At 50.6% G+C, this 13040-nt stretch overlaps 1 protein-coding gene across 1 annotated transcript; it reads right to left on the reverse strand.

Moving 5' to 3' along the window:
- Nucleotides 1-224: 224 nt before the first annotated feature.
- On the reverse strand, nt 225-2618 carry FOXA2 (forkhead box A2). Its single transcript, XM_047067571.1, has 2 exons — nt 2532-2618; nt 225-1529 (listed from the first exon to the last, which is right to left on the reverse strand). The coding sequence occupies exons 1-2, from the start codon at nt 2616-2618 to the stop codon at nt 225-227; spliced, it is 1392 nt and encodes a 463-aa protein (XP_046923527.1).
- Between the last annotated feature and the right edge of the window lie 10422 nt (nt 2619-13040).

The following is a 13040-nucleotide window of genomic DNA, read 5'->3' on the forward strand; positions in this document are numbered from 1 at the left end:
CGGTTTGTCTTCCCTCCTTATATAGAATAATAGGTATCAGTGTGGCCCATCTGTTTGGGAGGGAAGAGCTGTTTGGGAGGGAAGGTGAGGGGAGACTGCTGTCCTTGGGATGGGGAGTAATGGATTTCTTCTCCCTTGGCTCTCTCCAACACCCCTTCCTCAAATTCTCCCCACTTTCTCTCTCTCTTGTCCTTGTCCCCGGCTAGCCGGCTGCAGCCTTCTTCTTAAGAAGAGTTCATTATGGGCCTGGAGTACACCCCCTGGTAGTAGGAGGTGTCTGCGGCCAGGGGCGAGGCATCCAGGCCCGCTTTGTTCGTGACCGGACCCATGGCCAGGCTACCCGGCATAGGGGAACCGTAGCCAGGGTAGTGCATCACCTGTTCGTAGGCTTTGAGGTCCATTTTGTGGGGCTGGTGGTGATGGTGGCTGTGGTGGTGCTGCTGCTCCGAGGACATGAGGTTGTTGATGGAGAAGGGGTGGTTGAAGGCGTAGTGGTGCTCCGGCTTTAGATGGGCTTCGGGCGGCAGGCCTGGGTGATGGGGAGGGCCCAGCAGGTGGGCCGCCGCCTGCTGCTGCTGCCCGGGCGAGGGCGCCGGTTCCGGGGGGCTCAGGGCCGCAGCCGGCGTCCCCTTCAGCTCCCCCAAGGCCCCTCGCTTGTGCTCCTGGCACGGGGAGGCGCTCGAGTGGGGCGACTCGGTGCCCGCCGGAGTCTCGGAGGCCGGCCCGGCGGCCTCCCCGAGCTGACCCTGCGAGGTCTGGGCCCCGGAGGCCGCCTTCTTGCCGCCTCCTGTGGCGCCTGCGGCTTCCTTCAGGGCCAGTTGCTTCTCGCACTTGAAGCGCTTCTGGCGGCGCAGGTAGCAGCCGTTTTCGAACATGTTGCCCGAGTCGGGGTGGAGGGTCCAGAAGGAGCCCTTGCCGGGCTTGTCGGGCGAGCGGGGCACCTTGAGGAAGCAGTCGTTGAAGGACAGCGAGTGGCGGATAGAGTTCTGCCAGCGCTGCTGGTTCTGCCGGTAGAAGGGGAAAAGGTCCATGATCCACTGGTAGATCTCGCTCAGCGTCAGCATCTTGTTGGGGCTCTGCTGGATGGCCATGGTGATGAGCGAGATGTAGGAGTAGGGCGGCTTGGCGTGCGTGTAGCTGCGCCGGTACGTCTTGGGGTCGCGCGCGCGGCTCAGGCCCGCCTGCCCGTACATGGGGCTCATGGAGTTCATGTTGGCGTAAGGGGTCAGGCCGCCCATGGCTCCGGCCGCCTGCCCCCCGAGCGGGCTCAGACTGGGACTCAGGTGCGGCCCCATGCCCGCCACGCCGGCCGCCCCGGCCGAGCCGCCCATGCTAGCCATGGCGCCCGCCCCGGGGGACATACCGGCCAGGGACGGGCTCATGCCCGCGCCCACGTACGACGACATGTTCATGGAGCCGGCACTCATGTTGCCCGAGCCGCTGCCCATGGCGGCCGCGGACATGCTCATGTACGTGTTCATGCCGTTCATCCCCAGGCCGGCGTTCATGTTGCTCACCGAGGAGTAGCCCTGCGGACACAGCCCGAGGAGGGAGGCGCACAGTGTTAGCACCGCGGCTTGAGCGTGCCCTGACCTCCCACCCACCGGGCCAGCCCAGGCCCCCGCCTCCGGGGAGGCCTCTGGGGAGTCCTTCCCTTGCCCGGTCCCGGCCCCAAACACCCAGTGCGTTTCACTCGGAGCGCGCCGGGATCGCCCTCGAGAAGGTGGCGGGCAGGCTGCTGCTGTTTGCGTGTGGCGGGATCCTAGCCCTTCTACGCCTCGCTCAGATTCTAAAACAAGGGTCCCCTGGAGCACCCCTAGCCCAGGCTCCCCAAATGCATCTCCTCTCCCCAACTCTCCAGCCAGCATACCGAACCGGCGCCGCGGTCTCGGACGCCACCTCCGACCCTAGCGAACAACCTGTGGGTCACAGCCTAGAACGCCCCAGCGGCCTCAAGCGGAGTTTGTCCCAGGGTTCATCCTTCCTCCCGGGATCTCATCCTTGGCCTCAGGGGAACCGAAACCCAGTGCCTGCGCAGAGTTTGGGGCCAGCTGGAGGCACTGAGTGGAGGGACAGGGAGGAGACCGAGAACTGAAGTACACGCGGCTAAGCTTTGCAGCCACAAACTTTCGTTCTCTTTGTCCCTAGTCTTTGAATCTGCCTCTACCTCAACCCCCAATTCCTACCAACCTTCTCCTCTTCAGCTCCCCACCCCCTCGCCGGCCGACCTCCCACCCCTCCCCAGCCGCGCGCTGCCAAACATAACTCTGTTAGGATAGTGCGTGGCTCGGCCACGAAGAGGATTTGGAGGCGCCGCAAGTCAATATTTGATCACAAAGTTAATATTATCTCAAGGCTAACAGTGTGTCGTATAAAAAAGAGACCCATTTGAGTCGAAGGAGGGTGGAAAAGGCGGCTGCCCAGAGCGGCTGGGGGTGGGGGGCGGGTGCCGGCAAAGGAAGCTGTCCTGAGGTTGGTGAACTGAGCGAACTCCGCCACCCCACTTCCCCCTGGAAAAGGCGAGTGCCTACCTCGGGCTCGGCATAGTAGCTGCTCCAGTCAGACGGCTCGTGCCCTTCCATCTTCACCGCTCCCAGCATACTGGAAGCCGAGTGCATGGCAGTTTAAAATTTAACAGCCACAACAAACGATCAGCAATCACCCCCCACCCCCACCCTCTTTAAAAAAAAAAAAAAAAGCCAAGGCACCGTCCCCTCCCTCCCTCTCTCGCGCTCCCTCTCTCCGGCTCCACTCCCTCTCTTTTCCTTGGCCGGCCGGAGGCGGTAGTTGGAATGGGCGGGAGGGGTAAGCCTCAGGAGGAGGGGGCCGAGGATGGGAGGAGGCCCGGATCGGAGCCCCGCTGCAGGGAGCGCCTGCCGCCCGCCGCCGCCGCGCTCGCGGGCTGCCGGGCGGAGGCCGAGGTTGGCAGTGCCGAGCTGCCCAGAGGCGGCGGGAAGCGCGAGGCGCGGGGGCGAGTGGGGGGGGGGTGGAGAGAGGGAGGAGGAGGAAGAGAGGAGGAGGAGGAGGAGGAGGAGGTGGAGGAGGAGGAGGAGGAGGAGGAGGAGGAGGAGGAGGAGGAGGTGTGGACCGCGGAGCGGACAAGTGCCGCAGTGACGTGGGCGGCTGGTGATATAGCGCGGCGCGCCGGCGCGGGCCTCCAATCCCCAGACCCGGGGCAGCCCATTTGAATAATCAGCTCACACCTAGGTGAGAGGGAGACTCCGCCGGCGCCGGCACCTGCCCCTCGGCGCCCGGCGCCCGCCCCACTGCAGCCGCGCCCCGCACCGGTACAGGGCTAGGCGAGCGGGCGAGTGGGCGCACAGACTCTCTACTCCAGCCCCTTTTTCCCCCCGAGCCCTCGGGGAGTGCCCGTGGGAGGAGGGACCTGGGAGGAAGCCACCCCGGAGCGGCCCAGCGCTCTGACCCCCGCCGGGTCCCATAGAGCCCGGCTCCTGTTGCGCCTGTCGAAGGGTGCGCCGGGCCTCAGCGCCCCATTGCCCCTCTGCAGAGCCTTAGAAATGCCGCATTTACTCATCTCGGGTTTCTTCGCTCTCAGTGTTCCATTCCCTGTCAAAACGACAAGACGGTGACAGAGCCAATTTGCAAAGCGCTGTCGTATTTAGAAAAACTGTGTACACACCTTGAACTCGCCTGCCGCTGCTCCTGGGAGGCCCCTCCCTGTTACAGTTAAGACTTGGAGCGGCTCCGGAAGGCGCGCGGGGTGCGCCTGGTCCGGCCGCCTCGGCTTTTGCCTCTTCGGAGCCCAGCCTCCGGCGACAGACAGAGGGGCGGCTGGCGGGCAAGAGCCCTGTCGGATCGCCGAGCGCAGGGCGCACGCGGCCCCGCCAACTTCAGTCGACGGTTGGGTGACTGCTATTTGTCTCTGACATTCAGGACGCCGTGTTTCAAGGTTACTTTGCAGTCGCAACCGAGGTGCCCACAGCATTTCGTAACTAAAACAAACAGGGCAGGAGGTTGAGGTTGAGGCGGGAGGAGAGAGGGGAATAAAGGAATCAATAATGGGACACATGGAATTTACTTCAGGGAGGGTCTCTGTTTTCTCGAAGGGCTGTTTTATAAGAATTAGACGCCTCAAAACCATATACTTGCTTTTTATTTTTCCTCCAGCTTCTGGGTTCAGATTATCATCTGTCCAGGGCCAGCCACCAACACCACAGTGAGCCCAGGTTGCAGGGGTTATGTATTACAGGTGTTTGATGTGGACTTCTTTTCTTGGTTCTGAAAACAGGCTGGGCCATGAGGATCCAATCCTGTGCCCCCCACATTAAAGGTCAAGAACAAATAGGAAATAGTGGTTATCTGGCCTACCTGTCCAGAGTGATGGGTAATGGTGTCAGAAGACAGGGGCGAGGTGGCAGGCACAGAGCTGAGCACTGAAAATGGAAGGGCTGGGTGAGTGTCAGGCTAGAAGGCCAGCAAGGAAGGACAGTCTGTGTAGGGAAGCCACTCCTTCCCTCTACCCAGGTAATTTAGGCCTGCATAGCTTTGAACCAGATACAACTGAGGGCAGCACCTTTTGTGCTGAACCATGCAAATGGTTTTACCAATTTATAGTGAGAGGGTTAATGAACCCACTGAGCGACTGTAGGGGGTGGGGGATGGGCAGGATACCCCAAAGCCAAAGTCTGCATTGCTTTGAAAGCCCTGAGCAGCGCTAAGGGATACCGGGAGGGGCAGGCTGGCCCAGTGCACCAGGGAAGTGTGTCATGGGGTGTATGCACAATTAGTGTAGGTGTGCGGTGGGGAGCCAAAGGGACCAGATCCCCAGCATTTCTCACCGGGTCTCAGAGCATGAGGGAGCAATGTGACCGTTCTGCCCAAAGCTTGGGAAAGAGGGATGCACACTGGCACTCAAAAGATAAGTTATTTGTTTTTTCAAAGCTTTCTGCATAGGCTCAGGGCAGAAATGCAGGCGTGCACACACACGCACACGCACGCACATCCCAAAACACAGTCAACCCCACTCCCCACGGGGCGCTTCTCATGTCCAATAGAAAAGTGACGCCCAGACAAACCTGCGAAACGATGACAAACGGCTTTCTGGTGTGTATGGAAGTGAACATTCTAGTTAACCTAATCTGTGCGTGTATGTGTTCCACTTCCCTTTCTCTTTTTACTACTGATCGAAAATATGGTTCTAGAAATTATTCCACGAGCAAAAGGAGCGAGTGGCACGGAGAGAGAAGGTCCTCTGGAGGAAAGGGAACTACCTTCCTAAAGAGCGAACCTTGCAAGTTCTTGCCACAGTTGGTGGGCGGGATCCCGGCTTACCCAGGAGCACACGGCACTGGCTTCCGCAGTGACAGGGCGCCCCCTATCCGCCGCGCGGTCCTCGGGCCCGACCCGAACCCTCTTTACCCCCGGAGTCCTAACCCCCCGAAACCCGGGAACTCGAGTGCCCCGGCATCTTTCTCGGCCTCTCCGACACGGGGATGGCATTTCTTTGGAGCTCCCGAGGTTCTGCGCAAACCCAGACCGCCTCCTGCCGGTCGGGTCGAACCTGCGGGTCTGGCACCCTCCCTGAGCTCACCGCCGTTCCGAGGAAGGCGAGGGCGGGCTGCAGTGCCCTTAGGCAGCTTGGAGCCGGGCACAGGCGGCTGCGAGGAAGCAGGAACGGTCACAAACCTTGGGGTTCGCTTTGCGTCTCCGGCGCGGAGCTCTTTGGAGGCGCTACTTCCCCTGCACACTCATGCTCCTCCCCGGCAGCTTCGGTTTCTAAAGGTTTATTCAGAGCGTCTGGCACGAAAGCCTCAGGCTGGAATGCTGTAAATTGCTCCAGGAGCTTCTCTCCAGGAAAAAGTTCGCGGGTAACTCGGGTTGAAAACAGATGTTTTCCCTGATACCCCCTTAGTTTAAACCCCTAGGACTGAGATGGGCAATTTTTTTCCTTTGCCCGTGTCCTCCCCGTTTCCCATTCTTTTCGTTCGGTGCTGCCCGGTTTCCGTATAAAGCCGCCTGATAACAGACGACGTGCTTGGGGTTAGCATGCTGTTTTTATTCTGGATGCTGCCCCAGCGGATTTGACTTGGGCTCAAATCTGGGCCTCCGCTGCTCCTACATTCCTCTAGCAAAACCCCTTTCACCAGGGAGCTCTCTCTGGGATATGAAACTAGCCCTTGGGGGAAGGGGATATCAATAAACAGAGTTCAACTTCCCTAAGAAATAACCTGTAAAATAACAGGGGCTGGGTGGTGGTGGTGGTGGTGGTGGTGAAGGGTGGCATTCAGCTCATCCATACTCCAATTCCTGAAGTCCTGCACAGAATAAATGTCCAGGGCAGGCCTTGCTTTAGGGCATTATCGGGCAGATCTGCAGGTGAGATTAAGACAGAGAAGATGGAAAGGTGACTTAGGGAAGTCTTGTGAAAATACACGTTTTAAAAGTAAACTTTTGGGTTGGCAGAAATCAGGTGCCCACACCTCTCTGAATAATATTCACAGAGTGGAACTTTCAGGGTCAGTTTCAGGTCTTCAAAAAGAAAAGGCATATAGTTGTGCCAAAGGTTATAATCATCATTTCACTTTCTGCAGGTGGGTTGTTTCTGAAATTTTATTAAAAAAAAAAAAAAAGCCTGACCATCAAAATTAGTCTATTTGGTACTGAATACACCCTCAGATACTCTTGCTGTTTTTCATAGTTCTTTGATGGCCCAAACACTAGTTGTTTACGAGAGAGGTCAATTGGAAAGATAATTAGCTCAGAATAAGTTATCTAGGGAGATTTATGTGAAAGATTGAAGAAAAGATTAAGCATGTCCCAGTCTTCGGAAAAAACGCAGGAACGTGCTAATAAAAATGGAAAGAAAGCATTATATAACAGTATAAGTTTAACATACAAGGCACCTGGATACAATGTAATCTTGCTCTCCTTGGCAAGATTTACAGGAAAATATGGGAAATAAGTAATAATAAATGATGACAAAATAAAATGAGATAAATATGATGTGAATATGATGTGAATATGATGTCTCTGAGTGGTAGAATCTTACCTTCAATCTACATCTTTTCAGCACTACAGTTGTGCCATTTTATATCATTATTATATTATTATTAAATTACTTTTTATTATTTTATGGTGAAATATGTAATAAGAATATTAGATCTGATATCATGGAAACTTTAGCAAACTAACTTACACATATTTATTCAGTTCTCACACTTGAAAGGAGATGGGTGAAGCCATCATTAAAATGGACCAAGGGTTTGAGTTCCAAAAAGCAAACTAACATTATTTTTTCTCACCTGTGTCAGAAAATGAGCTGTGCTCTTCCCTGTATTGAGGAAGGGAGAGAAATAATATTCATGTCAGCCACAGATGGTGGCTTCCTACCATGGAACAGGAGAAGGAGACAGTCCTTGGGGTACTACTAGAATGAATTTGGCACTCAGCTCTCTTTCTGTGCGCATAGAATTTGATTGCTGTTTGGGAGGTTGGTGTAGTTATGGATTGTTCATCTTTTATGGTCTTTCTCAGTGATTGGCTTGTGTGCTTGTCAACTTCACTTGCATCTGTGTGGGTCTGAGGAGAAGGCCAGTGCTTTGCCTTTTGGGTCCAGGGTTCGACAAATATTTCTAGTATATACTTAGCATCCTGTCCACCATTCTTGAGTTTTTAAGCACAGTTCTGGTATGTGAGACTATTATAGCAGGTAATTAACATAATTGGAAGAGATAAAAATAAAGAAATGACAACTTTTAGTAGCAATAATAACATGTCAACGTGAGTGAGAATAAACTCCTCTTTGAGGGATGCCTAAATTAGATGCATCTGCATTTGTAGCCCTGGGAGCTATTTCATATATTTGAATGTTATTCTTGGAGGAAATCTCAGTTATTCCTGCCAAAACCGCATGGAGTAAATGTTGTTAGGGACAGGAGTCATGAAGATTCAGTCACAGACCTGAAGAATCAGACCCTGGGCATTTCTTCTTAGGAATCCATTGCTACACAGGCAGATAATTTTTTTTTCTTTTAAGTTTTTAATTCCAGTTAGTTAATATACAGTGTTGTATTAGTTTCAGGTGTACAATATAGTGATTCAACAGTTGCATACATCACCCTGCACTCATCACAAGTGCATTTCTTAATCCTCATCACATATTTCACCCATCCCCCCTACACCCTCTAGTCTGGTAGCCATCAGTTTGTTCTGTATTTCTTGATTTGTCTTTCTCTCTTTTTTCCCTTTGCTCATTTATTTCTTAAATTCCACATATGAGTGAAGTCATATAGTATTTGTCTTTCTCTGACTTATTTCACCTAGTATTGCACTCTCTAGTTCTATCCATGTCACTGCAAATGGCAAGATTTCATTCTTTTTTATGGCTGAATAATATTCCATTGAATATATACACCACATCATCTTTATCCATTCACCAATTGATGAACACCTGGGCTACCTCCATAATTTGGCTGTTTTTTTTTTTTTAGTTTATTTATTTATTTTGAGAGAGAGAGAGAGAGTGAACATGTACATGTGTGAGCAGGGTAGGGACAGAGAGAGAGAGAGAGAGAAAGAGAGAGGATCCCAAGAGGGCTGTGCACTGAGAGAGAGAGAGAGAGAGAGAGAGAGAGAAAGGATCCCAAGAGGGCTGTGCACTGTCAGCGCAGAAGCTGATTCAGGGCTTGAACTCACAGACCATGAGATCCAAGCTGAAATCAAAAGTCAGACGCTCAACTGACTGAGCTACCCACACCCCACCCCCCCATAATTTGGAATTTTGTAAATAATGCTGCTGTAAACATAGGGTGCATGTATCCCTTTGAATTAGTGTTCTTGTATTCTTGGAGTAAATACTCATTGCTGTAATCTAGGGTAGTTCTATTTTTAACTTTTTGAGGAACCTCATACTGTCTTCCAAAGTGGCTGCACCAGTTTGCATACCCACCAATAGTGCATGAGGGTTCCTTTTTCTCCACAACCTGGCCAATACCTTTTGTTTCTGGTATTTTTTATGTTAGCCATTCCGACAGGTGACATCAGAGGTGATATCTCATTGTAGTTTTGATTTGCACTTCCCTGATAATGAGTGATGTTGAGCATCTTTTCATAGGTCTGTTGGCCATTTGGATGTCTTATTTGGAGAAATGTCTGTTCATATCTTCTGCCCATTTTTAATTGGATTCTTTGTTTTTTGGGTGTTGAGTTGTATAAGTTCTTTTTCTATTTAGGATACTAACCCTTTATTGGATAGGTCATTTGCAAATATCATCTCCTTTTCTGTAGATTGCCTTTTCATTTTATTGATTGTTTCCTTCACTGTGTGTCTCTCACAAGGTGCCAGCAGAATGGTTCTCGCCTGAGTGCAGCTGGACAAGAGCAATGTGCTGTCCAAATTACCTGTTACAAATTCACCATTTGCAATCTCCCTAGAGTATGGCATACTAGGGGGTTCTGGCTTTGGAAAGAAGGAGCCGGTGCCAGGGAAATGCTCCTGCTGGGGGTGAGTCCTGGCTTGAGAACTTTGTCCTGGGGGTGTGAGGACAGGGGTAGGTACAGAGAGTACGCAGCCCTCAAGTGTTTGCGATATATGCATCTGTATTCAATGTAGGTTTTACTTCCAAAAGTAATTCTGGAAAGTGGATGGTGGAGCTCTCTGAAAAATGAGAGCTTTATTTTGGAGGGGTAGCGTAACACAGCAACAACAGCAACAGGGACCCACTGGGACTGAGGTAATTGACCAGGTCTGGGACCGCCCCTCAAATTTTTATGTGCATACGAATCCCCTGGGGATCTTGTTAAAATGCAGATTCTGGTTGAGCAGGTCTGGGGAAGAGGTCCAGAGTTTGCAACCTAACAAGCTTCCAGGTGAAGCCGCTGCAGGTCCGATGACCACAGATGGGCCAGCCCTCTTTTGGAGACCTATATTCTCACTCAGCAGGCAGTTTGTCTCGAGATGGATGGGGGGATGTCACTCCATACAAGAACTGGTGTTAAGTCCATCTTCTCCTCTGTCAGTTCACCCCTTGCTGGCCTGTGGCCACACTGACCCGCCCAGCAGATTGGATTCACCTTCCCTGCCCACAGGATTCAGAAGTAGTTGGGTAGCCCTGCTCCAGGATGAGCCCCACCCCCGCCACTGGGCCTTGTTAGCTCCCTCCACTGGTCCTACACCTCCTCTGTTCAGAAGGGTCTTCCAGATACAGGGTCCTCCTCCTGGAAAAGACCTAGGCCTTTCATCCTGGTGACTGAGAGTGGGAATTTTCATCCACAGAGTTTGACCTGATGCTGAACTGACGCTGCTTGCCAGCGCAGGAGAAAAACAGAACGGCCAGGAGTAATTAAAACTGAAACCACAGACAACACCAAGATGAGTCCCCCTCCTCCTCTCCCCACCTCCTGCCACATTAAGAAACACATGGTTTCCCTGGCTTTGCCACTCATGTATTTTTGTATATAATAGGAAACATTTAGGAATTAAAATCTGAGTCTCAAAGGTGAGAGGAATTTAAAAATTCAGGATGTTTCTTTAATGCTTCTTCTATTTGCAATATACACTCCTAATTGGCGCTTAGACCACCTTTCCCTTGTGGGAATTTAAATAAGGCATTCATTCTGAAGAGGGCTCCTTCCTCCCAGGTAGGAACTGCTCAAAGAGAGGGAACATATTTTTTCCTGTGGGTCAATTCTTCTTATTCCTCTTGCATTTATAAAAGCACATGGAGAATTAATGTCAACACAATAAGAATTGTAGACCAAGTACTTAATCTACGTTTGATTTGAAAGCAGTGTGGGCTGCAGATAGTGAGGCTGGTGAGGGAATTGTGTGAAGCTGCCTGGAATCGGTTATAAAATACACACTGGCTTCGCAACTGTCTCCTTTGCGCCCAGCTGCTGGACCACCCCAGGGCTTTCCTCTGTCAGCCTGAAGCCCGGGAATATGTATTGTTTTATATCATAAAGGAATTATATGGGCAGCATACTGTTCTTCAAAGGAGTCTACACAAATGGATCTATCGCTTTCAAAATCCTGAGAGGTTAGCTCTTCCCTTTAAGAGTGAAACCTGGTGAATTCATTCCTCTAAGTCTTCAAAATCAAGTGCTAAGTAAATGCTAATGATGGGGACCATCTGGTCTTGGTGGGAGTCCTCTGTGCCTCACAGTTCCCTAGAAATTGGAAAGTGCAGCCTTCTCTCCTCTTCCCTGTTTGTTTTATTCTTTTCTCCCTCTTGACATGTTGAATTTAGAAATAGGGAATTTTTTCTTCATGTTTCTTCCTGGAGTTTCCCCATCCCCCCAACTGAAATGGATTTTGGAAAATAGGGAGGTTGTGGAAGGGCTAACATTTGCATCAGGCTCAGGGTTCACATGCAGGCCTGTCTCCGGTGGAAGCTCAAGTTGTCACTGCAGTCATGGGAGTGAGAGACGCTGAGGATCTGCCTCAGGTCCACCAGCCCTTCCATACACACCCAGGCCCTCTGACCCAGATCTTGACCCATTTCCAGTTATGTTCTCTTGCTTCACAAGGGACCTTCCTATAGTGAGATGAGGCAGTTCTCAAAAGCATGGGAGGAATAGGAAATGCTGGAGGAAAAAGTGTCCAGTTATTGGCACTGTGTGCATGTGTGTGTGTGTGTGTGTGTGTGTGTGTGTGTGTGTTGTGTACTAACAGCATGCCCAATATCGAAAGTTTTGGGGTGCCTAGGTGGTTCAGTCAGTTGAATGTCTGACTTAAGCTCAGGTCATGATCTCATGGTTTGTGATTTAGAGCCCTGCGTGGGGCTCTGTGCTGACAGCTCAGAGCCTGGAGCCTGTTTTGAATTCTGTGTCCCTCTCTCTCTCAGACCCTCCTCCACTCACGCTCTCTCTCTCTCAAAAATAAATAAACATAAAAAAATTTAAGAAAAGAAAGTCTAGAGGAATGGGGTTAAATAAACATCAACCCAACTTTATTGTGGAATATTATGCAGCTGTTATACAGAATGGCCTAAATGTCTATGAAATCATGTAAATCGTACATCCATTTACATTGAAGGGTTAGATAGTTGCAAAATATGGGTAACTTGATTTAATTTTGATGAAAATAAACCCTGACTCTGTGCGTAGAAACGATTTGAAGGTCACACACTAAACTGTTAACAATGACACCCTCAGAAGCTGGGCCTTGGGATGTTGGGAGAAGAACTCCACTCGCCTTTTATATATTCCTCATTTCTTACAATCGTCTCTTTTGGTTTTGTTTTGTTTTGTTTGTTTTTTTGTCATTAAATACTATTAAATGAACAAGCTTCGATAAGTGCAGTTTTGGAGCACCTGGGTGGCTCAGTTGGTTGGGCATCTGACTCTTGATTTCAACTCAGGTTATGATCTCACTGTTCAAGAGTTTGAGCCCTAGGGGCGCCTGGGTGGCTCAGTCGGTTAAGCGTCCGACTTCAGCTCAGGTCATGATCTCGCGGTCCGTGGGTTCGAGCCCTGCGTCGGGCTCTGTGCTGACAGCTCAGAGCCTGGAGCCTGTTTCGGATTCTGTGTCTCCCTCTTTTTCTGACCCTCCCCTGTTCATACTCTCTCTCTGTCTCAAAAATAAATGTGTTAAAAAAAAATTTTTTTAAAAGAGTTTGAGCCCCGTGTCAGCCTCTGTACTGACAGCTGCTTGGATTCTCTCTCTCTTCTTCTCTCTCTCTCTCTCTCTGCCCCTCCCCCATTCACACATGTGCACACTCCTTCTTTCTCAAAAAATAAATAAAATGAGCTTTAAAAAAAGTGAATTTCTGTCACTGGATAGCTGACAGGCTTCACGCAATTATTTCTGGTTCTTATTAATGAAGACATACCCTTTTCTGCATGTTGCTTCAGAGAAAATGAAAAAGTATGTTGGAGGAACATAGATTATATTTACAAGAAGAGAATCACACTGGGAACACTCACAGGCCAAGAGAAGTTAGGCAAAAAAAACAAAAAAAAAAAACAAAAAAAAAACAAAAAACAAAAAACACTGAGATTTAGCAGATCTGACCTAATTTAAAAAATTAAAAAGTGGATGTCACAGGGCTGACTTCAACAACCAGCTAGTACTTAAATGG

The sequence above is a fragment of the Lynx rufus genome, unplaced genomic scaffold (assembly GCF_022079265.1).
Source record: "Lynx rufus isolate CCGP_SWC_20201006 ecotype Redwood Valley unplaced genomic scaffold, mLynRuf1.p SCAF_8, whole genome shotgun sequence".
NCBI classification, from domain to species: Eukaryota; Metazoa; Chordata; class Mammalia; order Carnivora; family Felidae; genus Lynx; species Lynx rufus.

Bases quoted from the DNA above. Each gene is read 5' to 3' on its own strand.
- FOXA2 (XM_047067571.1), bottom strand. From the start codon at position 2,618: ATGCACTCGGCTTCCAGTATGCTGGGAGCGGTGAAGATGGAAGGGCAC. The intron at 1,530-2,531 runs GTAGGCACTCGC...CTGTGTCCGCAG, and splicing joins GCTACTATGCCGAGCCCGAG to GGCTACTCCTCGGTGAGCAA.